The sequence below is a fragment of the Abramis brama genome, assembly GCF_963993115.1.
Source record: "Abramis brama genome assembly, chromosome: 20".
NCBI lineage: Eukaryota > Metazoa > Chordata > Actinopteri > Cypriniformes > Leuciscidae > Abramis > Abramis brama.
In genome coordinates, this window is record NC_139982.1 from 29,550,959 (window position 1) to 29,576,516 (window position 25,558).

The window sequence follows — 25,558 nt, forward strand, 5'->3', positions numbered from 1 at the left end:
GGCACAACATCTGAAACCAGATGAAAACAACACCGTTCTTTACACAACCATCGCTGAATATAGAAGTTCCCCATTTCCCAATGACACAACTTTTTAAAAACAGAAGTAATAGTTACGCAAGATTTCAGAGAGATTTCTGCCCTAATTTAGTGGTGTTTATTATGTCAAACATCACTATTGCTCATATTGAGTGATTTAAACAAACCCATAACCATCAGTAAATAATAAACATCAGCATGTAAATTGTCCTGCACTATGCATTCAATTAATAAACAAATGAATAAGTAACAGTAAATATGCTCTGAATTTGATCAATAATACAGTAAAAACAGTAATATTGAATATATTAAAATAACTGTTTGAATATATTGTAAAATGTAATTTATTCCTGTGATCAAAGCTGAATTTTCATGTCACATGATCCTTCAGAAATCATTCTAATATGATGATTTGATGCTCAAGAAACATTTATTAATTATTATTGTCAAATGTTGCTTCATATTTTTGTAGAAACCATGATACATTTTTTCCAGGTTTCATCGATGAATAGAAAGTTCAAGAGAACGGAAAACAGAATACTTATGGAACATTATAAATGTCTTTACTTTAGTTTTTAATCCATTTAAAGCTTCCTTTCTGAATAAAAGTATTTATTTCTTAAATTTCTAACCTAACCCAATCTTTTGAACAGTCCTGTAATCACTTCTAAATAAATAAGCTAAGACTTGAATAGACAGTGTGCTATTGCTTTGAAAAGATTAACATTGTAACTGAATTATATAATATTAATATTTAATAATATTTCATTAAAATGTTATTTTGATGTGTTTTATCTTTTTAATAATGAAAGAAACAAATCCGCTGCGTTTCTGTTTAGTCGACCAGCAGATTTAGTGACATACAGTGTGTAACAGGCACTTGATGACACATGCTTGCACAAATGAGTGAGCACAGAAAGGCTATTATATTGCAGTTGTAAATAAATATTATGGGTAATAATTATATAATGACTGGACACTCACCACTCCCTGCAGGGTCGGCGGTATCAGGCCACAGTACACGGGAATGTAAGTACTGCATATACACGCCTGTACATACAAGAACAAGGGATTTGGACATCAATCCACAATAATACTGTGTGATCTAATTCAAAACCATGTGCATTTACTGTAAATATCTTGAATTCATGATTGTTTACAGCTGGGTTAGAAGGTCATGTGAGCTGATTATCACTAAACCTACTTGCAGTGTTGATTATAAGTGCTAATGAAGATGTGTTTGTGTTTGAGTGTGTGTGAGTACGCACTTGCACGAGTTCCTCATTGCTGTTGAAGTGTGAAAATAGCACGTTTTCTCCGTCCGTCACGCGGGTGAGAGAGATGCCCAGGCGGCCGCTGGCCCTGGTGTAGCTGTCGGGGGGGAGCGTGCGGTGGAGCATGTTTCGGATGATCTTCACCAGGTTGAAGGAGGGGTGCATGGGCCCTAGGAAGCGCTTTCGGGCTTCTTTAGCCACGTCAATGATGTTGGCTCCGGCCTCTCCTGTCACAGGACCAGAAAGAGAGCAGTCAGTGATCACAGCGACAGGTGCATGTTGTGTCCAAGTCAAGACACACAAGTAGTGTAATCTTTGACACAGATACCACAGATGGTACACTAACAAAAAAGGACCTTAGTATTGTATTTTGCATAAAGACAATGTAGGTGACATTATTTTCATGATAAATAACCACATTTTCCAATCAAACTCTCATTACTGTAATGCGAGAGAAAAATAATTAAATATTATTTAATTGGAAAAATATTGGAAATAATGTTCTGACATATTTTTAATGATAATTAACACCATTTTCCAATCAAATTCTCAGTGCTGTAATGTGGAGAAAAAAGATACAATGTTTTAATAGTAAAATGTTAACATTTATCATGGTGTCATGGGGATACCAAGGTATTTTAAACATGTAGTACCAACGTAACTTTGAAAGTGTTTTCCAGAACCATAAAATGTCATGGATGGTAAATCTAAAAATACCATGGTATTAGCATCTGGTTCCGTCAAAGTACGTTTTATGGTATTTAAATGGTGCCCCAATCAAATAATACCATGTTTATACCATGCAAAATATCTATAAACATATCCATGAAACGTGTAGAGGTATCATGGTACAGTGATAGTATAACATGGTGATACCATGGTATTATGAAATACACCAAGGTACTAAAAATTCCTGTATTTACATGTTGTAAGGTACTTGCAGGGTAAGAGTCCAAAAAACACTGAATTGCCAGGACACTAAGTACTTTTCCTTGTAAATATTTTATTAGGTGTAACATATTTAAATCTGTGTTTACCCAAACAGGCCCCGCTGACCAGCGCAGAGGCCGTGAGCGCGCCTGCGCTCGCGCCGTAAATGTGACGCGCATTCTCCACCAGAAACGGCGCGTGCTCCTGGAGACAGCTGGCCACTCCGATGTGATAAATACCCAGAAAACCACAGCCAGCGAAAGAAATATTCCACGGAGAGTCGATAGGGAACATGATTTTTCCTCTTCTGGAAAAAAAAAAAAACCTTCAAATAAAAGTTAGTAAATCCCTCTGGTTACTTTCGTTTACAGTCTTTCACGCGCTTGACGCACCGCGGACGATCCATACATGACATTAGAGTGAGCTTCTAACGTTTGGGTTATTATAATAACTACCTAAACACTAACGTCTTGCGGTTAAAAAGTTTCTAAAGTGATGAACAATCACTGACACAAGCCTCTTGAATGAACCTCTGTTTTCTCCGGTAGCTTGTTAAATAACTTTGCGTAGCGACCGGTGTTTTGACTTGCTCCTCCGTCACCGGCATAAATTACAAAACAGGTCACAAACATCATTAGGGAGGGGCGTACTGACATTGGGCGTGGCTGAGGAGATGTTAGCCAATCAGAGGCTGCGCTTTTGGACCCCATACCCTTTTCCTTAGCTGTCATTTGAAATGTTTCCTCGAATGTGTTCCAGTTGTCACGCGCCCTTATCAGTTGTGTTGTTGCTTTGATTTTTTTTTTGTTCTTGCATTATGAAGTAATTCTGTGAAGCTTAATGACCAGGCAATTTACCCCACAAATTCACAGTGCTGTAATGTGGAGAAAGAGTATACACTACAAATAATACCATGTTTTTACCATGCAGAATATCTATAAACATGTCCTTATACAAAAAAAGAAAAAAGTTATGGTTATACTATGGTATTTTGAAATTCACCATTGTACTAAAGTTCCTGCATTTACATGGTGTTGCAAGGTACTTACACTTAATTCTGGGAAGCTTGTAATGACTGGTCATTTTGCTTTTTAAATATCAAAATAGTTTAAACATAAAATATTTAAATATCTATTTTTGCATGATCTTTATACTGCTTGAATTTTGCTGAAAAATCCATTAAATAGCCTATAACACATTAAGTACACACACACACATAGGCACACACATACATATATATATATATATATATATATATATATATATATATATATATATATATATATATATATATATATATATATATATATATATATATATAATGCTTTCAATAGCAATAGCATTTAATATAGGCCTATCAAAAATGTATATTCTTATGAAATCAGTGTCAATAAACAGCTAGTCCATACTGTATGTTATTTTAATGGTGTTTTCCACCTTTGTACAGTGTTTTTACAGCATATCTTTCCAGGGATCCTCCCAAATGACATGGCTTTAAAAATATGTCCTCTCTGGGGATTTAGAGAGGACAGAATACTGTTTTGTTTGCCATGTTTTTCTGATTTATTTAACTGCAGTTGTGTCAAGATTCCACTCATGAGACATGGGAACGTTCTCCTATAAAAATGTGTTTTGAGCTTTGGGATGTCAGAGAGTTCAAGGTTCACAGGGACGACACACTACAAATCAACTTAAATGAACCACCACGATGATTCCACAAAATCAAAATTCTGGGCATCTTTCCTGAAATTCTTTTCATGCCTGGAACATTACAGCTTGTCCAAAAACACTCTTGTCAACATTTTCATAACATATAAGCTGTTATAAAGTCATATGTTATTTCACAAATAAATGTATTTAAAAATGTCCTGAAGGTTGTAGCTAAATATCAGTATATTTTGAACTTCTACTTGTATTAAAAATAACTGAATAAATGGTTTATCATGCATATGTCAATAACTGATCAATATGAATATTTAATATTTAAATTCAGCATTCAAATTTTAAGTTAAAATGTACATATATCTTATGTACTGTGACTGGTCAGCATTTCTTTTAGGTTTTTCACAATTTATTATATTCATTTTTGCCTCCACTAGATCTTGTGTGGAAAAAGGCAAATATTCCATGTCTTTCAATTAAAATGAACTCATAAAAACAGCATGTATAATAAGTAGAATTGGACAATTTTGCTTAAAATCAAAATCAGAATGCACTTTATTATAAATATGAAAATATTATAATTACATAATTTTAAAATAAAATTATAACACTGTAGGACAGCTGTATCCAAACATAGACTCAGGCTGGAGAAGTGAAGGCTTTGGGTTTGTTTCTGTGGATATTTTTAGATCTCAATGAATGTTCCTAAGAAAGTGTGTTGTGAAATGACAACAGCAAAACTGTATCCTTTGGCCCACATTTGGACACTGAACAGAATCTCAAGGAAGACATGTAAGAATCAATACTACCTGACCTTTCACCTCTGTGCTGAACATGGTCTGTTAAAAACCAAATGCATTTATATCTTTCACAGACAGACCAAGCTCATTATTTTCCATCAAAATAAAATTCTTCGGATGCTTAGATGCTCATCTCATCCCCCACTTTCATTCCCTCATGAGAAGGAAATTTATCCTGGATTTATCCTGGAGTCTCAGTGGATTAAACCAATCCCACACCTCAGCTGGTGTAAAACTGGACATGTTGAGACATGCATAAAAACACAAGCAACAGCAGAGGTTGATGATGCTTCAGTTCATTTTCTCATACACAACCAGACTGTTAGATAAGTGAGATTTATTATATTATATTATATTATATTATATTATATTATATTATATTATATTATATTATATTATATTATATTATATTATATTATACATTAAAGGGATAGTTCACACAAAAATCTAAATTCCATCATTATTTACTCACCCAAGTCATTATAATCTAAACTTGCATGGAGTTCTTTCTTAACATAAAGGAAGATATTTTGAAGAATGTTGGTGACCAAACAGTTGCTGGTCCCCATTGACTTCCATATATAATCTGTACTTGGTTGCCAACATTTCTTAAAAACCTTTTCTTTTGTGTTCAGCACAAGAAATTAATACATAATTAATTTATTATAAATAATTTTTAAATAAGTAAGACTTAATTTTCATTTTAGGGTTAACGATCCCTAGTTTTATTTTATTTATTTTTAGCTGTCACTGTCTCTTTAAGAGATCTCCTCCCGCCCTTTGCTCAAAAGTTCCGCGGTGTGTGTGTGTGTCAACACGAAACATGTGCATGAAACACGGAAGTGAACTTATTGTATTCAACAGATGTAAATGTATCAAATGAATATTACATTTCGGTTCTTTAAGAGTTAGTTTCATAGAATGCGCGAGACCGTATAGTGTTTAAACGTCACAGACACGTCACGTCCATCAAGAAATGCGCGCCTAAAATCCTGCATTGTAAGTGTTTATCGCTCAGTTTAACGAGTTAAGTGATCATTCAGTCAGACTGTTACTAGTTAACGTGATATATGACTTATTATACCGTATAAAGGTTCAGTTTTGTGTTTTGCCAGCACTCGTAAATGTTGTTACTGTAATGCTCTGCCTGTGACTTAGTTTTAGTCACATGATGTGAATGGATGACAATGGTGCCTTTACAGTGATTTACAATGATAGATGTCATTACAAATAAATACAATTTTGGCAAAACTTGTAAAACACATTAAAGTTTGTGAAGATGGTGGTCGACACAAATGGGTTTTCAGGGGCCAGAACAGATATCCAGAAAGTATAACGCTATTTATATACTGTATATACAGTACAGGTCAAACGTTTGGAAACATTGCTATTTTTAATGTTTAAAAAGTCTATTTACGTTCATCATGGCTGCATATATTTGATAAAAAATCTAATCGTTCAAAAGTTTGGGGTTAGTCATATTATTTTCTTCTTTTTTTTTCTGAAAGAAATTAATACTTTTATTCAGCAAGGATATGTTAAGTAATAGTAAAGATTTATATTGTTAGAAAAGATTTCTATTTTGAATAAATGCTGTTCTTTTTAACTTTTTTTTCATCAATGAATCCCGAAAAAAAGTATCACAGGTTGCAAAAAAAATATTAAGCATAACTGAGTATCAAATCATCATATTAGAATGATTTCTGAAGGATCATGTGACACTGAAGACTGGAGTAATGATGCTGAAAATTCAGCTTTGATCACAGAAATAAATTATATTTTAAAGTATATTAAAACAGAAAACCATTATTTTAAATTGTAATAATATTTCACAATATTACTGTTTTTTTAAAATCAAATAAATGCAGGCTTGATGAACATAAGCAGACTTATTTAAAAAAACATTAAAAATAGTAATGTATCCTAACTTTTGGTACTGGTATATGTGCACTCAGTAATGCATGTAAATGCTTATTTGTTTTCAGCAATTTGTGTGCATTTATTTTACAGTATATTTACTATTAGAAATATTTATTTTCATATTAATTAGCACATTTAAAAAAATTATTACTGCACTGACTAAACTGATTTATTTATTTATTATTAATCAGTAGTGGTGTGTTATTTATTATTAATCACTCTGTGAATTTTACTCATTGTTACATTTTTATTGGTTCTGAACATTTCCAATTAACACCTTTCTTTCTTTCTCTCTCTTTTCTGTCACTCCAGTGCAGGGGCTTGTCTGGACATGGGACCGGTCTAGAGATGTGATCCCACCACAGTGATGGAAAGATGAAGATGAAGCTGGCAGATTCATCTCTTTGTCAATGTTCTCACTATATGTGGTTTGTAGGAGGGGCTGACGGAAAGAAAAAAGAGAATAGATGGAGAGGGAGGAGAATAAACAGGAGGAGGAGAAAGTGAAGCTGGCCACAAGTGATGGAGGAGGAGAAGAAGGCCATATTGATGGTTTTTCAGATGAAAGAAGGGTGATGATGATGGAGACAAAAGTGCATCTGGCCTGTCCGCAGTTAGAGGACTCTCCACCATTAGGACTCTCTTTTTCCTCTGACCGTACGGACACCTGGGCTCCGTCCATCTTGTCGTCCTCTTCCTCCTCTTTTCCCTGCCTCTCTCCTCCTCTTCCTCCGTCGGTGGGTCTGGATGGCGTGTTGGCTGAGGGGCGGCTGGTTCTGGATGTGTACCGGGCCGGAGGAGAGGTTCTTCCCGTGTTCTGGGAGTGTGTTCAGGAGCAGATGAGGGGCCTGCAGTACCTCAGACTGGGCTCAGAGGATGAGGGGGCGCTAGAGAGTTCACTGTGTGTCCTGCCCCGACTCACACAGCTGCGCTCGCTGGCCATCAGAGGTAAATACACACAAGATTAAACTTATTTAACTTATTTACACACACACTCTCTATCTATCTATCTATCTATCTATCTATCTATCTATCTATCTATCTATCTATCTATCTATCTATCTATCTATCTATTTATCTATCTATCCGTCTGTCTGTTGTTCTATCCATCTGTCGTTCTATCCATCTATCTACAATCTATCTATCTATCTATCTATCTATCTATCTATCTATCTATCTATCTATCTATCTATCTATCTATCTATCTATCTATCTACATTTACATTTATGCATTTGGCAGACGCTTTTATCCAAAGCGACTTACATTGCATTTCTATCTATCTATCTGTCTGTCTGTCTGTCTATCTATCTATCTATCTATCTATCTATCTATCTATCTATCTATCTATCTATCTATCTATCTATCTATCTATCTGTCTGTCTGTCTGTCTGTCTGTCTGTCTGTCTGTCTGTCTGTCTGTCTGTCTATCTATCTGTCTGTCTGTCTGTCTGTTGTTCTATCTATCCATCCATCCATCCATCCATCTGTGGTCCGTCCATTTCCATGTGTTAATATTCTCTTTGTTGTGTTTCTGTTTGAAGGACACCGCTTCCATGACCCTCAGGGTGACCCTCTCCCAGGCCTCCTCTCCTCTCTCCCCGACTCCCTCTCCTCTCTGTCTCTCCTCAATCACCTGGATCTCTCCTTCAACCGGCTCTCCTCTCTCCCTCCCTGTATTCTGTCTCTCTCTCGCCTCTCCGAGCTCCTGCTGTGTCACAATCAGCTGTCGGGTCTGCCGGAGGGTGTGGGGGCGCTGGCGTCCCTGCGGCGACTGAGTCTGCTGGGTAACCGGCTGGTGGACCTTCCCCCGGGTCTGGGTCTCCTCTGCAGGCTGGAGGAGCTCGATTTGTCCTTCAACCTGCTGGAGACACTTCCAGAAGAACTGGGACAACTGCCGGACTTACAAAGACTGGAGCTGTCCAATAACAGACTCAGAGCGCTGCCGGAGACGCTGGGTGATGAAAACATCTAGCTAAATAAGAACATAAGATAGACTTGAATTGTTTTTATATGAAGTGAATTACGAATAATACAGACTAACCATTAGAATAATTTGTTTATCTAGTTGTTTTATGCCATGTTAGCATCTAAGGCAATTTTCATGGCAAGAACAAGGTCAACAAATTAATTAATAAATTTGGTAATTATTTTAACTCTTTCCCCGCCATTGATGGAATTTTCCGACTTGCCGTGTTTTCACTGTTATACAGTAGGGGGCGCTATTACACATCTTCTGAAAGAGTACTGAGTCTCCTGACCAAAACACAGGCGAAGAAGAAGCAGAAACAAGCGATAGCTTATGTAAACAGATGCATATGTAAATAAATAACACGATCATAAACATTAACAGCATATAAATCAAAACTGCCTAATGTTACTGAATGAAATGTCGACCCAGGATGAGCTACAGGACCGAGGCTTTGGGGTGTTGATGGGTCGATCTCCTCCATCAGATGTAGTCTTTGACAAAAACGTGTTTTTCGCAGCTTTTTGCTGAAAATTTTGCTTTTTTAAAGAAAATATTACCCACATTCAAGTGCTGATAAAAAATAATGCATGAAGCTAGATTTTTTTTTGGTTTGTTTAAAAGCAGAGGGTCCGTTCTTTCTTTTGATATATTGCATGTTCAGATATTAATGCAACAAAATATTCTGGGGGCCATGAAAATTTGGCTGGCAACTTTTTTCAAAAAACACTGGCTGGGAAAGAGTTAAAATAATATTGAATAATTAATTTAATATTTTATTAAATTATAAACAAAGTAGACAAAATTATAAATAATTGCCATTCAAAAAGATAAAAAATCTATATAAGATTTTTAGGTCTTTATAATAAAAAAAAAATAAAATGTATGTTATGTATAATTTGTCCACATGAGGATGTCCCTAGCTAAATAAACACACAAACCACTCAAACGCTTTTACATTTGTAGTGTAAACGTTAATGTGTCCTGATGAGTTATTTTTTTTTAAACTATGCAGCAGAAACAACTATTTTAAGTGAGATTTGGAGCTTTTAAGGGAAGAATCTAGTGTTTGTGACCCTGTGACTGCTGACTGAATGGCTAACTCTGTGTCTCAGGATCTCTCCGCTCTCTGAGGAAGCTAGTACTCCAGAGTAATGATCTGAGGACTGTTCCAGCATGTTTGCACTCCCTCCCGCTGCTCGACAACCTGGACGTGAGGAACAACCCGCTGGGCCGACCCCCGACGCCCCCCCCGCTCGCTCACGTCACCCCAGGTCTCTCTCCACTCGCTCGGCTACTGCTTTAGTTCACCATCGATTATTGTAATGAAGTGTTTATCATACAGATATGATCTGTTAGGATTTCATCATGGATTCTGGATGTTTTTGTCATTGATGAAGGAAACTGGACCAAACTAAGCTTTGATCCTAATGAGACACTGTTTGTGTTTTATAGTTCTGGAATGTTCTGAGACCCCAGAGCTGCACCTCGGACTGGAGCAGCACAGGTGAATTGAGCCCACCTTCATTTAACAAACACGCTCAGATTTAGTACTCACTCAGGTATACTGTATTCAGAACGGCATTCTACTACTAGGGATTATGCACAGATATAAATATCGATACCGATAACCGATAATTGTTTATATTTGAAAGCCGATAACCGATATATTGGCCGATAAATCTTAACCCTTGTGCATCAATTTAAAAAAGTTACACATAGGTCCAAAGAGGACAAAAATGTCCAAGTCAAAAAACTCTAATAAAAATGTTACGCTTGGGAGCAAATACTTAAGTTTGGTCTCATTTTAAAGAAGACCCTTGGCAGATTGTTGTTGAAGTGAAAAAAAGTGAAAAAAGTGCAACCAATAAAATGTTATAGAAGTTTAAGTTTATGAAAAATATTTATGAACATTATAATCAATATTTTATATAAAATATAAATAAGTATTTTGTGTAACTAGTGCAAAACATTTTTTTTCAAATGAAATGGGGGTGAAATAGTAAAATTCCAATAAAAATACACACCTGTGCCAAAATTCATGCAGTTAACATAAAAAAAACAAAAAAACTTATACATAGGTCCAAAGTGGACAAAAATGTCCAAGTCAAAAAACTCTCATAAAAATGTTATGCTTGGGAGCAAATACTTAAGTTTGGTCTCATTTTAAAGAAGACCCTTGGCAGATTGTTGTTGAAGTGAAACATTTTTAAAAAGTGCAACCAAAAAAATGTTATAGAAGTTTAAGTTAATGAAAAATAATTATGAACATTATAATCAATATTTTATATAAAATATATATTTTATGAAACATTTGGAACTCTAAACCTGATATAAATTCAAAGCCATAAATCTAAACAGGTTGTGTTCCGAATTTGAGGATGATATCTCAAAAAATGAGCTTTCAGTAAGATTTTGTTTGGGCGCAGTACCAAACTTTCCCCATTGGATCCCGGCAAAACTCCACTGGTGAACACAGTGATTGGATTTTCGATTTGCAGTTGAGTTTTTCTCTCTCAAATATTACAAGCACACAAACAACCTTTTTATTTTATTACACACATACAAACCACACTTAGACATCCATACCAACAAACCCACACAATTATCGTTGCATAATTTATCCAGTTGGCTCTATAATATGCCAAAGCAGAAAACAGGAATAAAGCGAGTATTTGCTTTATAGGCCTAACCTGAAAAAATGGCACCATCTGATAAAAAATTGTAAAAATGTCAGTTTTGAAGCCTTGCCAACAGAATGAAAGCCTATTAAAAAAGATTGCATCATTTTATAGTTAAACGGCACAGGGATTAAAAAATGCAGTTTTAATGGGTTTCAATGGGGCCATTTTTGTCCAAAAGGTCCTGAGAGGAAGTATTTTGTGTAACTAGTGCAAAATAGATTTTTTTAAAGGAAATGGTGATGAAATAGTAAAATTCCAATAAAAATACACACCCGTGCCAAATTTTATGCAGTTAGCATTAACACAGGCAAAGTGATCAAAAAAACAAAACTGAAAAGGCCAAAAATGTCCTTAAGGATGCACAAGGGTTAAATCCAAATTCGTACATAATAATAAAAAAAAAAGTCTCACTATTAAAAGCCACGTCCCAATTACAATTATAATGTTCTCAGTTCTCATTATAATTTTATGTAGCTTATATGACAGACTTGTGCTGAACGTAGCACTTATTTATTTTAATTTTTTATTAACAAGAGATAGTTGCATATACTAAGTAATAGACAAATGACACATGTTGCACTTAACTGTATTTTCCTTTTTGAAGTGATTCCAGTCATATTTCAAGAAATTCAAATCCATCACGGTGAACAGTGCATCTGAAGTGTCTCAGATGAAGGAAATAATACATTATTTATCAGCTTTAATATATCGCCCACATTTTCTTATCGGGCCGATAACAATAACATGTCGGCCGATACCGATATGGTGGCCGATATATCATGCATCCCTAACTACTATACTAGTTCTGTTTGAAGGTTTGGGGTCGGTATAAGTTTTTTATAATGTTTATGAAAGAAGTCTCTTTTGTTCACCAAGGCTGCATTTATTTGATCAAAAATACAATAAAAGCAGTAATATTGTGAAATATCACTACAATTAAAAATTAGGGATGTCCCGATCAAGTTTTTTGTATCCCTGATCCTATCCGAGTCATTGAATATTGAGGATCTGCCAAGACCAAATCCCGATACTTGTATTTTCCTAGTGCTTTGTGTACACTTCAAGTACATTAAAGTTATTCAAATCAAAGTGTATTCAGGGATGTGCAGAGTTTCTCAGGGGCTCAGGGTAATTATATGTATAGGCCTACATCTTATATATATATATATATACTACTTAAAAAATAGTATTTGGTATATATTCTATAGTGTTCTGAATGTAAGTCTTCTCTGCTCATCAGTTTTCAAGTATCCCCTGCTGGTTGTCATGTGTTCCTTCCTGGAGGGGCGGAGCTCTTGTTTCCACGGAGATGCGTAAACACGGTCACACAACTCCAGTGGGCGGAGAGGAGGCCAGACAGGAAGTGGGTGTGGCTAGAGGAGCACGACATCCTGTTGAGTCGACAGCTGGAGCTCCGCCCACATGGAGCCACATTTGAGAAGGTTGTAATTTTTAGCTTATATTTATATAAATATAAATACTTGATCCTGTTTTATGATGTAAAAATAATAGTTAATAACTATAAATTAATAAAATACAGTATTATTATATATATCGAAAAAATATGATTATTATAATTAATAAATAGTGGTGTCAAATTGATTAATCGCCATTAATCGCATCTGACATAAAAGTATTTACAAACGTTTATATTAGATGTGATTAATCAAGATGAATCGAGTTGCCAGCAATATAAATATGAATATAAATAAAATATAATAATTTTTATAGTGAAAGAAATCTCATTTTATAAGTAATAACTAATACAGTTAAAACTATAAATTAATCAAATAAAGTATTATTGTAATTAATAACATATTAACTATTATAAATAGAATGTAATAAATCAAATATTATAATTAATAAATATATGAATATTATTAAAATATAATAATTATAAAAAAAAATTATAGTGAAAGAAAGCTCCTGTTTTATAAGTAATACGTAATACAGTTAACTATAAATTAATAAAATATAGTTGTATTATAATTAATAACATTAAATATTATGAATAAAACAATAAATAAAATACTATAATTAATATATATATATATATTAATATAATAATTATAATAATTTTATAATGAAAGAAAGCTGGGTTACAAGTAATAATTAATACAGTTAAAATTATAAATTAATAAAATACAGTATTATTATAATTAATAATATATGAACTATTATAAATAACATATAACAAATTAATTATTATAATTAATACATATATTAATATTTGTAATATATAATAATTTTTATAATGAACGAAAGCTGGTTTACAAGTAATAACTAATACAGTTAAAACTTATTTATTTATTTATTATTTATTGCACAAGTCATACATAAATGTTTATTCATTCATTCATAACATGCATGAATGAATAAAAAAAAAGGAACAGGAAGAAGAAAATCTTATGGTACCTGTCGCTTATTTGTGCACATAAAAAAAACAAAAAAAACCAGCTGCTTTATGAATGGATCAACTAATGGATCAAAATTATAAATTAATAAAATACAGTATTATTATAATTAATAATATATGAACTATTATAAATAAAAAATAATAAATGAATTATTATAATAAATAAATATATGAATATTATTCAAATATAATAATTATAAATTTTCCGGTGTCTCTGTCACCCTGTCATGCTTTTAGCCGGTAGAGGTGTGCGTCCCCTATCGTAAAACACGGAAAGGTGATGTTGCGGTCCGCAGGTTTGATGGTCAGTCTTGGACGACACTACCGACTCTGACCAGGAGAGGGAGTGAGAAACACAGTTGCAGGCCTGGGGGACGCCCAGCACGGGTGAGCCAATCAGATCGCACTCGTCAAATATTACTTTTCATATTGTTGCAACACCGTACACCATCACGAGAGCATTACTGCACACATATACAGTCAGACCTAAATTTATTCAACTTTTTTCACATTATCACAGTTTATGCACTATAGTTTAGAAAATGGCAATAAAATATGAAAAGAACTCAGAGTTATCAAATCAGTTGATATTTCACTGGTTTTGGCCATCCTTCTGTTAGACTGTCTCACAGATGAATTATGTTGAATATCTGTCAGATGTTAAAGTACACAATTAGATAATACCAGTTTTGCTCAACCGATTACCAAGCAATGCTTCATTTTGTTCTGTCTGTGTGTAAAAAGGTCGCATTAGCAATTAAAGAAAAAACACTTCAGCAAAACATAGTTAGATCAAAGTGTCTGAATAATTTTTGGTCCCAAATGTTTTATATTTTTACTGGTAGTCACTGTATGAAGAATGTTTGGGTATAATATGTCAAAGTGTACTTTATTTTGCTGTCCTCACTTATAGAAATGAACTATAGTGTCCTGCACACACTAGAAAAAATATATAAAAAATGATATCTGGTGTCTGAATAACTTTTGTTTTGACTGTATATTCTGGTGTGTGTGTGTGTGTATGTAGCTGGCCTGCTGCAGTGTGTCGCAGTTCTCGTGGTTCGTGGCCGTCTCTCGTCCTTTCCTGGACAGTTGCTCCGTGTCCCCTGAGGGGGCGCTGCTGGTTTCTCAGTTCCACCCGGGGATCAAACTCACTTTCCCTCAAGACTGCACAACAGAGACACGTACGGTCACACTGCAGGTCTGTTCAAGAATATACTATAATAAAATAACCACTGCTTCTAATAATGAGCTAATCGGACTGATGCTAATCATTTAAAGGTGCAGTGTGTACATTTTAGCGGCATCTAGTGGTGAGGTTGCGAATTGCACCCAACAGAAGTTACAGTGCACACAGGAAGTGATGTCGTCTTCTGAGACAGCAGAGAGTAGCAATGAGGTTTCTTTACAAAGATAAATTAAGAAATTATATTCACTTAATTTATTATTCAGTAAAACGATGTGTTATTGCGTATATTATTGTTACCTGTTCATCATTGTGTCAGGGTTTATTGGCTTCTTTGCACGAAGAACAACATAGTGACGAAACGCGTTTGTCCGTTCAGGGCCACTGTAGAAGGGGACCCGAGGTGTGTGTAGACAGAAATGGCTCATTCTAGGGTAATAAAAACATAACGGTTCATTATGTAAGGTCTTTATACACCACTGAGAGCATAGTTATGGATATGATATTGCATTTCTGTCAACAGATCCTCCTAAATATTACACAGTGTACCTTTAACTGTTATGATCACGTATTGCTCAATTCTGTGTTGATATATCAGTTTTTTCCCCTTAGGTCCTGCAGGTGGTGCAGTCTGAGGTGAAACACCTGACCGGAGACCCTGATGCGAGTGCAAGCCCACTGCTATGCCTCTCTCAAACTCCCAGCATGCACTTCCTTCAGCCAATCACAGTCCAGATTCCTCTTCCACCTGGAGTGACTGGTATTTGCATCACGTTCACTTCTTTCTAGGAAACGGTTTAATTGTTAAACTGAGCAGATCTTAATCTTATTAGCGACTCATTCCTGCCTGAGATTTACATTTACAGACATCAGCGGTTTAACTTGCAGACATTAAAGCTGCTAAACAAATGAGGAATGTGTACAATGTGCTCATTATATACAGCAGCCTTCATTTTCACTTTCAACACTAGATCTATTGTTTTAGCATTTCAGACTCAGGTTTTATTTTGCCAAATGTCTTTATTTATTTATTTTTTGTTAATGACACGCTTTGATTATTTTTATTTAATTCAGGGGTTCCCAAACTTTTTTGTCAGCCGAACCCCTTAGACATAAAATATTAACTTAATATTTTGAGTTAATATTGCAACAAGATGTCAGTTCAAGGTCATATGATATACAAGTAAATAGATAAAATATAAAAAAATTTGAAAGTAAGTTTTTTTATTTTGACTTTGTTGCTGGACTGAAAAGTAAACTCAAATAGATAATAGGGTTTTAGTCCACATTACATTCACCCTGTTTTTTTAAATTATATTTTAATAATTATTATTATGTTGTAGCAAATTATTTAAAAAAAGAAAATAATAAAATAAATACTGTATGTATACCATAGTGAAAAATAAATATACTGAAATGTATTTGTAATTTATTTTATACTAAATATACTACAAATACATTTATATATACAGTATTTATATCTTTTGCTGTAGTGTGTCAGTAGGAAATATCAGTTTACATTTCCAAACATTCTTTTTGCCATTAATTGTAATAATCCAGTGAGATTTGTGTATGCATAAGGAGTCTGACAACAGCCGGTCTGATCTGATCTCACCATCATCGAGTCCGTCTGTGATTACATGAAGAAACAGAAAGCTCCCTGAAAAACTATGCGCAAGTGTACCTGGACAAAAGCCGTTTTAAACACAAAGGGTCGTTACACCATATATTGATTTGAATTAGTTAATAGAAGTTAAATCATAAATAAATTCAATTTGTGATTTTATTTTTGAAAGCATTCTCACTTTACAGCATTTTAACACAAGTGCCAGTACTTTTCCCAGTACTGTAGCTTTGCAGGAAGGTTTCTTCAAGCATCTTGGAGACGTTCCCGCAGTTCTTCTGGATTTAGTCTGTCTCAGTTTCTTCATGTAATCACAGACGGACTCGATGATGGTGAGATCAGATCAGACCGGCTGTTGTCAGACTCCTTGTGCATACACAAATCTCACTGGATTATTACAATTAATGGCAAAAAGAATGTTTGGAAATGTAAACTGATATTTCCTACAGCAAAAGATATGAACAACTGACTTAAAACCATTTTCTTTTTTCACATGCCTAAGACTTTTGCACAGTACTGTATATAAATAGTTTATGTATAAAAATGCTAATGTTGTCACATGACTTCACTACATCACATGCAAGTGGTATCCGATTCAAGAAAATCACAGTTGATATTGTTTGTCATAATGTATTGTATGTAAGGTGATGGAGACAGTGTTTTGCAAAACTAGTATGAGTAGTATGGTGGTGTGCTCTGAATAAAACAGTGTGTACTGCTGATGGATGTTTTAGGTTCATGTGTGTGTGTTCAGGACACATGGTGGACATGTCCCGTTTGCACCTGATGCACGGCGACCCCACGGCCCACACCTGGACTGACGTCACCGCTCAGGTGTCCCTCTACGTCACGCACATCTACGCCGTCTTCTCAGTCACACACTTTTCATGGTGAGCAGCAAAGAAGCTCACCAAGGCTGCATTTATTTGATCAAACATACAAATATTATTACAATTTAAAATAACTGTTTTCTATTTAAAAATATGTTAAAATGTAATTTATTCCTGTGATCAAAGCTGAATTTTCAGCATCATTACTTCAGTCTTCAGTGTCACATGATCCCTCAGAAATCATTCTAACATGATGATTATTATCAGTTATTATTGGTTCTTGTTATTATCAATGCTAAAAACTCTTCATATTTTTGTGGAAACCGTAATACGTTTTTTCCAGGATTATTTGATGAATAGAAATTTTAAAAGAACAACATTTATTTGAAATAGATTTTTTTTTGGTACCATTACAAATGTCTTTACTGTCACTTTTGATCAATTTAATGCTTCCTTGCTGAATAAAAGTATTATTATGTTTAATCTTACTGACCCCAAACTTGTGAATGTTAGTGTATCACATGTTCCACAAAAATATGAAGCAGCACAACAGTTTTCAACATTGATAATAATCAGAAATGTTTCTTGAGCATCAAATCATCATATTAGAGTGATTTCTGAAGGATCATGTGACACTGAAGACTGAAGTAATGATGCTGAAAATTCAGATTTGATCACAGGAATAAATTACATTTTAACATATTCAAATAGAAAACATTTATTTTACTTTGAAATTATATTTCACTGTTTTACTGTATTTTTAATCGAATAAATGCAGCCTTGATGAGCAGAAGAAACTTCTTTCAAAACATTAAAAAATCATAATTATTCCAGACTTGTGACCAGTAGTGTAAATGCATACAGTCTGTCATATACAGTGTGTGTGTGTGTGTGTGTGTGTGTGTGTGTGTGTGTGTGTTCAGGTACTGGCTGTGGTACACCACTCACAGGTGTGTCAGTGGTGTTGTCAGGAAGATGTATCACCGCTTGAAACAGTTCCGGGTTCGATTCCTGGCGCTACAGAGAAAAAACGACCCAGAGCAGGTTCTGCTGCAGTGCCTGCCGTCTGACAAGGTGAGTGTGTGTGTGTGGTTGCCATGTGGTTTCTAGGGTGTTCTGGGTAGGCTGTGGTCACACTAGACCTTTAAGTTGCGTTTTAATTGCGTTTCCTGTCTCCTGCATTCACAACATGCATTGCGAATGAATGGAAGTCAGTGTCATGAAAAGTGCAATGCAATTCAAGTCTGTGATATTCGTTTTCCAGGAAGTCAATCTATGAACTTCTTAATAATTATAGGCTCTAATTTCACTAAAATGATACACTACAGTTTTAGCAGTGCTTGTTGGTGTCTCTCTTCAGGCTGAAAGCAGGTTGTCGTCTCTGTCGGAGCAGTATGAAGGTCCTCAGCCGTCTGAGTTGTGTATCCTGCTGGAGGGAGAACAGTTCTTCGCTGGCTTTGAGAGAGGCATTGACATCAGCGCAGGTGCTGGACACAATAAACACACCTCAACCTATACAGCATGAATAGATGCAAACTATTGAACATATTAAAGTTAACCCGAATGTTTGTGTCCTCAGACCGTCCTGACTGTAAAGAGGGCAGACTCTCATTCACCTTTTACTCTCACCTGAAGAACATTAAAGAGGTCCATGTGTGCCCGATCAGCCCACAGCAGGGCCCCGTGAGAGGACAGGTGAGACAGGGTTGATCGTTGTTAGATCACTCCAGTATTTCAGCTGCGCAACTCACTTGTCTTCCATGGCTGTGTCTGAAATCGCCCCCTATACCCCTAAATAGGGCACTATTTGAGGGAACAGCCTTTTGCAGTGGTGTTATCTAGTGCACTCATTCAATCCCACAATTCACCGCAATAACAAGTGTACAACAGATGTACAAACGGCTAGAGAATACCCATAATGCACTGTGACGGTCGTGCTGAATGAATTCCTGTGTCTGACCAGAAGATGGCGCCGCATCAATCATCCATCCATACGTTTTCCAAACCGCTGGTCCAATGTGGGTACAGCGTAATATCATACAGGTATAAATTCCTATTTATTTATTATTAAACTGTTTAATTAAGGTTTATACTGCTAGTTTCCATGACAGAGTTCAAGATTAATCTTTTCATAACTACTGGAGTTTACTAAACCTCAAATGATTATTAAACAGCAGAAACTATGCAAAAGCAGCCGCCCTTCCGACACACTCAGTGTCCGAATTCACTCTCGTTTTCAATCACTCCTTTAAATGAACTATATTAGTGGACTGATGTAGGGAATAGTGAACGAGGGTACAGGTGGCGATTTTGAACACAGCTCATGTTCTTCTCAAATGCAAAGCGTTTGGTTAGCTCCTCCCACTTTGGAATCTCATTGGTCGAACACATAGCTTTGCATATAGAGCATCACAGTCCCGCCCACAGCCCGAGAGCGCTTAGGTGCCGGAAGTAAATTTCCCATTCATTTCTCCCATTGACGTTTTGGAAAATCCGTATCTAAAGAGTTTTAGAGCATGTCTGAGGATAACCAGCTACGGCTGAACTCATAAGCATACAACATATCATTTCGAGTGAAAAAACGAAGAGAAAATCCAAAAAAAGTCAAAGGTACAAGACTGTGTACATAATTCATTTCCGAGCGAAGGAACTACTCATCCCATAAACCACCGCGCCTCACTGAAGTCGACTGAAGCCACAACCGCGAAAGAGCCTTTTGAGCGACTTCCAAATCTGACGACGGCCACGCAAACTTTTTCCTCCAGTGCGGTAATTTATCGTAGTGAATGTGCAGTTAAGAATGAGCAGTTCTTTCAGTAGTAATTGTGTAAATAAAAGTGTTTTATATAGTTATTGTGTATTGAATTTTATATTTATCATTGTGTATTTTATATTGTGTGCGTGTGTGAAAGCGGTTAACGATAACTATACAATTATTTGTAATGTCTAGCATGTTGTGTTGTGTGTGGACGTGTTTATGAAACTGCTGGTAGCCGGGTCACGCTCTTAAACCAACCGCCTGCGAGGGTGGGAGGAAAATGAAAAGACTGGCTGGGAGTCGGATAGCAAGGCTGGTGGACCACAGCTCACGGGTGCAGATCTGGCGGTCCGCGGCGTTCTGCTCATCAGTTTCAGCGGCCCACGGGCAGGTTGCTGACAAATACTCCCAACAATTTCCCACTTGTGGTCCATGCTCATTTTATTCATGAAGTTATAGTTCATCCTTAATTTTAATAACATTTAATGTATTGTCTTAATATCCACAACAAGTGAAAATTAAAACGTGATGGTCAGCAAACCAGAAAGTGCACCACGCCACTGGTCTGATGCATGGCCCGCTCTTGGACCACCATCATATTCAGTTTATTAACTTGCCATGAATGATTACACAAATGTTCAGTAAATGCATGAATGCCTAGGCTAAATACTGTTTTGACAGTGGCATCATAAAATGCTTGATATGACTCATACCATATGAAGGCTACAGTAGCCTAGCTAACATGAACGATAATGCTAACTAACGTTACCAACCTCCCTGCAAAACTCACCACAACTTTGTAGGTCTTGTCCCTCATGCTGGCCCTTACAAAACCCACAAGCTGACCCTCGGACACGCTAACGTTACACTCAACTACATGACCCGATTTGAAGTGGTTTTCACAATTTGAACACTTTTGTTTTCCTCCTTGAAAAAAGCCATCATGGCAGCCAAGAGATCATGATTGCACTGATAAGTCTACCGTGCAAAAACGCAACACAGGTTTTTTTTATATATTTTTTTTTATTAATGATCTTCAGTCTTCATGGACCTTCGCGGGGTTTAACAGAGAGTTACACGAGTTCCACCAATCAGATGCATCACTGTGGGATTGTGGGATTGTTCAGGATTGTGGGTAATGAAGTACTTATCCAAGACATCGCGAATAAAAGGAATTTATCTCAAAACAAGGCTAGTGCCCCATGAACTTTGGGCGTTTATATGAGCATATACAATCGCTTAGTAAGTCTACCATGTATGGTTATGTTTTTATGGCTTATACCCCAACTGTCAATGGAGAAATTGTATTGAATTCTTACTTCCGGCACCGGCTGTGGGCGGGACTGTGATGCTCTATTGACCTCATATGTGATTGATCAGATGTGATGATGATGTTGTTGTGATGATTATCACTTTTACGTCTCTTGTAATAAGACGTTTCCCTCCAGGTTTCATTTTACAGGGGTGAAGTGCCTATGGATCTTCCAGAGGAAGTAGCAAGTAAAAGAAAAGGTCACGACAACCAGTGGATGGCGACGCTTCCTCTGCGGATTCCTGTGAGCGATCTCGAAAACCAATAATGTTTCAAATCAGTCACTTATTAGTTTCCCTTTTTGGTTAGGAAGCTGCTTATGTAGATAAATATGAATTGTTTGATCATATTTTCACACACAGAACGCTGACTGTGATGGGAACATCTCCGGCGAGCTGAACCTGGGCGACCCGGAGAGCGGCTACCTGACACAGACCAACCTGCTGTCCATCTCCTTACGCATCAACCAGGAGTGGCAGAACATCGGCATCAACCTGGGCATCGGCTACGACCAGCTGGAGCGAATCCGAATCCAACACAGGTGAGCATCAGATCAGAGCCGGTGAGGAGTGTGTGAAAGAGCCCGCCAGCAGATGGCGCTGTAAATCACACTGAGGCCAACTGTCTTTATTAAAGGACAGATTTTACAATTCTGCTGATCAGTGAGTCCGAGGTATAACGAATGCACAATATTTGGGAGAAATATTGTGTGGCATTCACTGTTGTCAAATGATGCACTCATTTCAGATTTCAAAAGGACAGTGTAACAGATTATACATAAATTGTGTTTATTGCAACATTAGATATCCGTGAACACTGATGACTCATTGAATATTAATTATATTTATTGCTGGACAGTGCAGTAATTATTACCAAGCCAGATCAGTATGACTTCATTAATATTCATGAGCTTTTTTTTTTGGCCTTTCTTTGCTTTTATTGAGATAGGATAGTAGAGAACTGACAGGAAGAGAAGAGGGGGAGAGGATCGGGAAAAGTCGAACTCGGGTCGCCCGAAGCGCAGCAGCGCTACATGTCGGAGCATTGACCACGAGGCCATCGGCTCCAACATCATGAGCTTTTTAGGACCGATTTCAGAACCAAATATCATAAGTTCAGGTTTTTTGTTTTTTGAGATTGGTTTGCTCTATCACAGACATGTTTGCGCTGGTATAAAATCACTATGGGAAATGCATTACAGAGAAAGAGAGAGGCAGTGTGAAAATGAGTGATTGAGGAAAGAAAAGAACTTAAGACAACAATGGTGAATTCTGAGTGTTTGGTTTTGATCAGTCAGCCATCTGGGACACTGCAGGAGATGGGACACATTCACACGCATGCATGCACACTCATTTTCTCAAGCCCTCTATGTTGTGGCCCTCTTTACTGTAGTCTGTTCGTTTTTTCGTCTTTACACCCCTGTATCTCTCAAGTCAACTTAAATTTCAAGGTTACACTTTATTTTAAGGTGTCCTTGTTACACTGTAATTATACATTTGAGTAACATTAATTAAGAACATGTGCTTACTATAGAGTTAGGATTAGTTGCATGTAATTATGCCTAATTTACTGTTATTACTATAGTAAGTACCAGAACAATGTAAAAAAAGAGTGGTACCAATATCAATAAATGTGTTCTATAAAGCAACAAAATGACAGACAAAATTATATCAATTATGAATAATTAAATTAATTCTGAAGTGTTGCGATCAATAAAAGTGCAAAGAACTATCAGCATAAATGAGGCACAAAATGCATGTATTTATTTCAAGGAATATGACATTACATTTATATGAATAATTGTATGCCTTATTTATTTAGGCTCTATATATATATAATTATGAGAATGCCGTTTTAAATGTTTGATTACGTTAATGAAATTTGGGGGTTAAAAGTGCTTAACTGTTATCAGTGCAAAATTACCTTATTTATTTATGCTCACTTTTCTTTTTTTTCTTTTATTTATCACAACATTACATTGTATATTTTATTACTTATTATTATTTACTTAATTTTAAAAAATATTATTGATTTAGATTATTATAGATTAGATTATTTAATTTGGTTTGTTATATCCATCCATGCTTTAACTGACATGACAAAAATTGTGCGTGTTTGTGTGTGTGTATGTATAAATATATAAATAAAAATATTTTGTTTGTTTACAAAAATCAATGATAATTTGGGGGTAAAAATGGCTGATGTCATGATATTATTGCAAAAATGCACAGTGCAAAAATCTTCACTGTCAAAATAAAATGGGCTTATTCAATAACAATACTGTTTTATATATTTTTTTAATTAAAATCATACAATAAAAACAGCATATCGAATACCGCCATGATGTACACACATTGACATGACAAACATTGTGTACAGTAACAGGAAACCTAATAAATTAAGAATGGCACAAAAAATTGCGATAGTAATACAAATAAAATGGCATCATCTCCATGTGCTTGTTTTGTCAGGGACGACTTTGGGGCCCAGGTATTGGCGATGCTCTTTCATTGGGCGAGAGGGCAGCAGGGGGCGGGGCCTGGGGCGGTGCAGCGGCTGGTGAAAGCACTGGTGGACAGTGGCAGGCGGGACCTGGCGGAAGAAGTACAGGACGTAGTGACTCTGGGAAAGAGGAAGTATGAGGAATCACTAAAGCGAGTCGGGCTGGAGACACCAACTACCTCTGCAGACCCTCAGTCCAGCTGACACACACACACGATTGTGCTGAGAGCGGATGCCAAGAACATGACAAACAGCAGCACTGGAGACAATAATGACACACATGGACATACACTCTTCTCACAGGTCTCAGGTCAGCTGTCTGTCTGAATGATGTCTCAAGAACTCAGTGTCCAGCTTTATTCATAGTGAGACACAATGTAGCACTCAATGGACCTTATCCCTGTTACAGGTTCAAGAAACAATCAAAAACATGTATGCATGTGGGTGAATCTCATGTAGCCTCTCAAGAAAGGTCATATTTCACCTCAAAATCAATTAAAAATGAATGAAATTAAACTAACTTATTAGGAAACAGGCAGAAAATATATTTTGCACAAGGAAAATTAAGCCATTAATAATTATTGTGGCATTTTCAGTACAAGCCCATTTTATCTCCAAATTCTCATTACTGTAATGCTTCCAGATTTTACTACTTTCTATTGCCAATATTTTCAGTGGCGATCCTCGTCGCTGTAAAACAGTATTTTTTAATGTATTACAATAACAATATGTGTGTGTATGTGTATATATCTAAATATATACAAAGTTAAATTTATATAGATATAATTTTGTATGGTTACCAGAATGCTGTTTGTTTTGTATGTGTGTGTGCATTTAATCAATAAGACCCTTCTTATTTGTCATGTAATAATTGCGAAAATGCACAAAAGAATATGCAAAAAAAAAAAGAAGAAAAAAAAGTTTAATAGTCAAAAAGGGATTTATACAATAACCCTATTTTTACAATTTTTTTAAAAAAAATTTAAATTAATTGAACACAGCATGTCACAAATGGGCAAATATTGAGGCATTTAATAATAATAATTATAATGGAGATGATAATAGTGCAAAAAATAAAACCACATTGTCATAACCTTAAGAAATCTTATATATATATATATATAATTTCTTAAGGTTATGACAATGTGGTTTTATTTTTTGCACTATTATCATCTCTATTATATATATATATATATATATTGCTATGTGTGTGTGTGTGTGTGTGTGTGAATGGCGTTTTAATTATTTATTTTTTTGCTTTACGTAAATGACAGTTTGGTGTAAAAAGTGCTTATTTGTCATGAAATTAATGCAAAAATAAAAATAGACTTAGTCTTTTCTTAATGCAAAATCAACATCTAATGTATGTTGTAGTTCAGTTTGACCAGGACGTGTTCTTGACAGGCCTCGTGACATTCATCCTCGCACAGCATTATGAACATCTGGACAATCCCAAACTACATGATTAAATGATTAAATCAGTGATGTTCATTCTTCTGTTTTTTTTTTTTTTTTTTTTTTTGGTAACAAGTGGGGTCTGGGGTGTATTCCTCAATCCAAAAGGCACTCCAACACTTTGATGTAGGATCCTTCCCTATATTTAACTCAAGGTCACCGTTGCGTCACGGCGATGACGTCAGAAAGCGTCTACGTTA

The 25,558-nt window shown here is 35.7% G+C and overlaps 2 protein-coding genes across 2 annotated transcripts in view; one reads left to right on the top strand and one right to left on the bottom strand.

Moving 5' to 3' along the window:
• The window catches only part of pnpla2 (patatin-like phospholipase domain containing 2), a 13,387-nt gene extending 10,526 nt beyond the window's left edge, over positions 1–2,861 (bottom strand). The window contains exons 1-3 of the mRNA XM_084095773.1: positions 2,350–2,861; positions 1,307–1,539; positions 1,023–1,088 (exon numbers count right to left, since the gene is read on the bottom strand). Of these exons, the coding sequence (XP_083951899.1) occupies positions 1,023–1,088; positions 1,307–1,539; positions 2,350–2,536 (486 nt within the window). The 5' untranslated portion in view covers positions 2,537–2,861. The remainder of the gene's footprint in view (positions 1–1,022; positions 1,089–1,306; positions 1,540–2,349) is intronic.
• A 2,659-nt stretch (positions 2,862–5,520) lies between these two features.
• Positions 5,521–24,800, top strand: pidd1 (p53-induced death domain protein 1). The gene is made up of 16 exons (XM_084095755.1): positions 5,521–5,703; positions 6,937–7,572; positions 8,167–8,580; positions 9,707–9,865; positions 10,047–10,098; positions 12,516–12,717; positions 13,929–14,078; positions 14,719–14,892; positions 15,490–15,637; positions 17,256–17,391; positions 18,255–18,405; positions 18,692–18,815; positions 18,911–19,026; positions 21,538–21,645; positions 21,764–21,942; positions 23,873–24,800. The coding sequence occupies exons 2-16, from the start codon at positions 7,092–7,094 to the stop codon at positions 24,105–24,107; spliced, it is 2,829 nt and encodes a 942-aa protein (XP_083951881.1). The 5' UTR covers positions 5,521–5,703; positions 6,937–7,091; the 3' UTR covers positions 24,108–24,800.
• Positions 24,801–25,558: the final 758 nt, after the last annotated feature.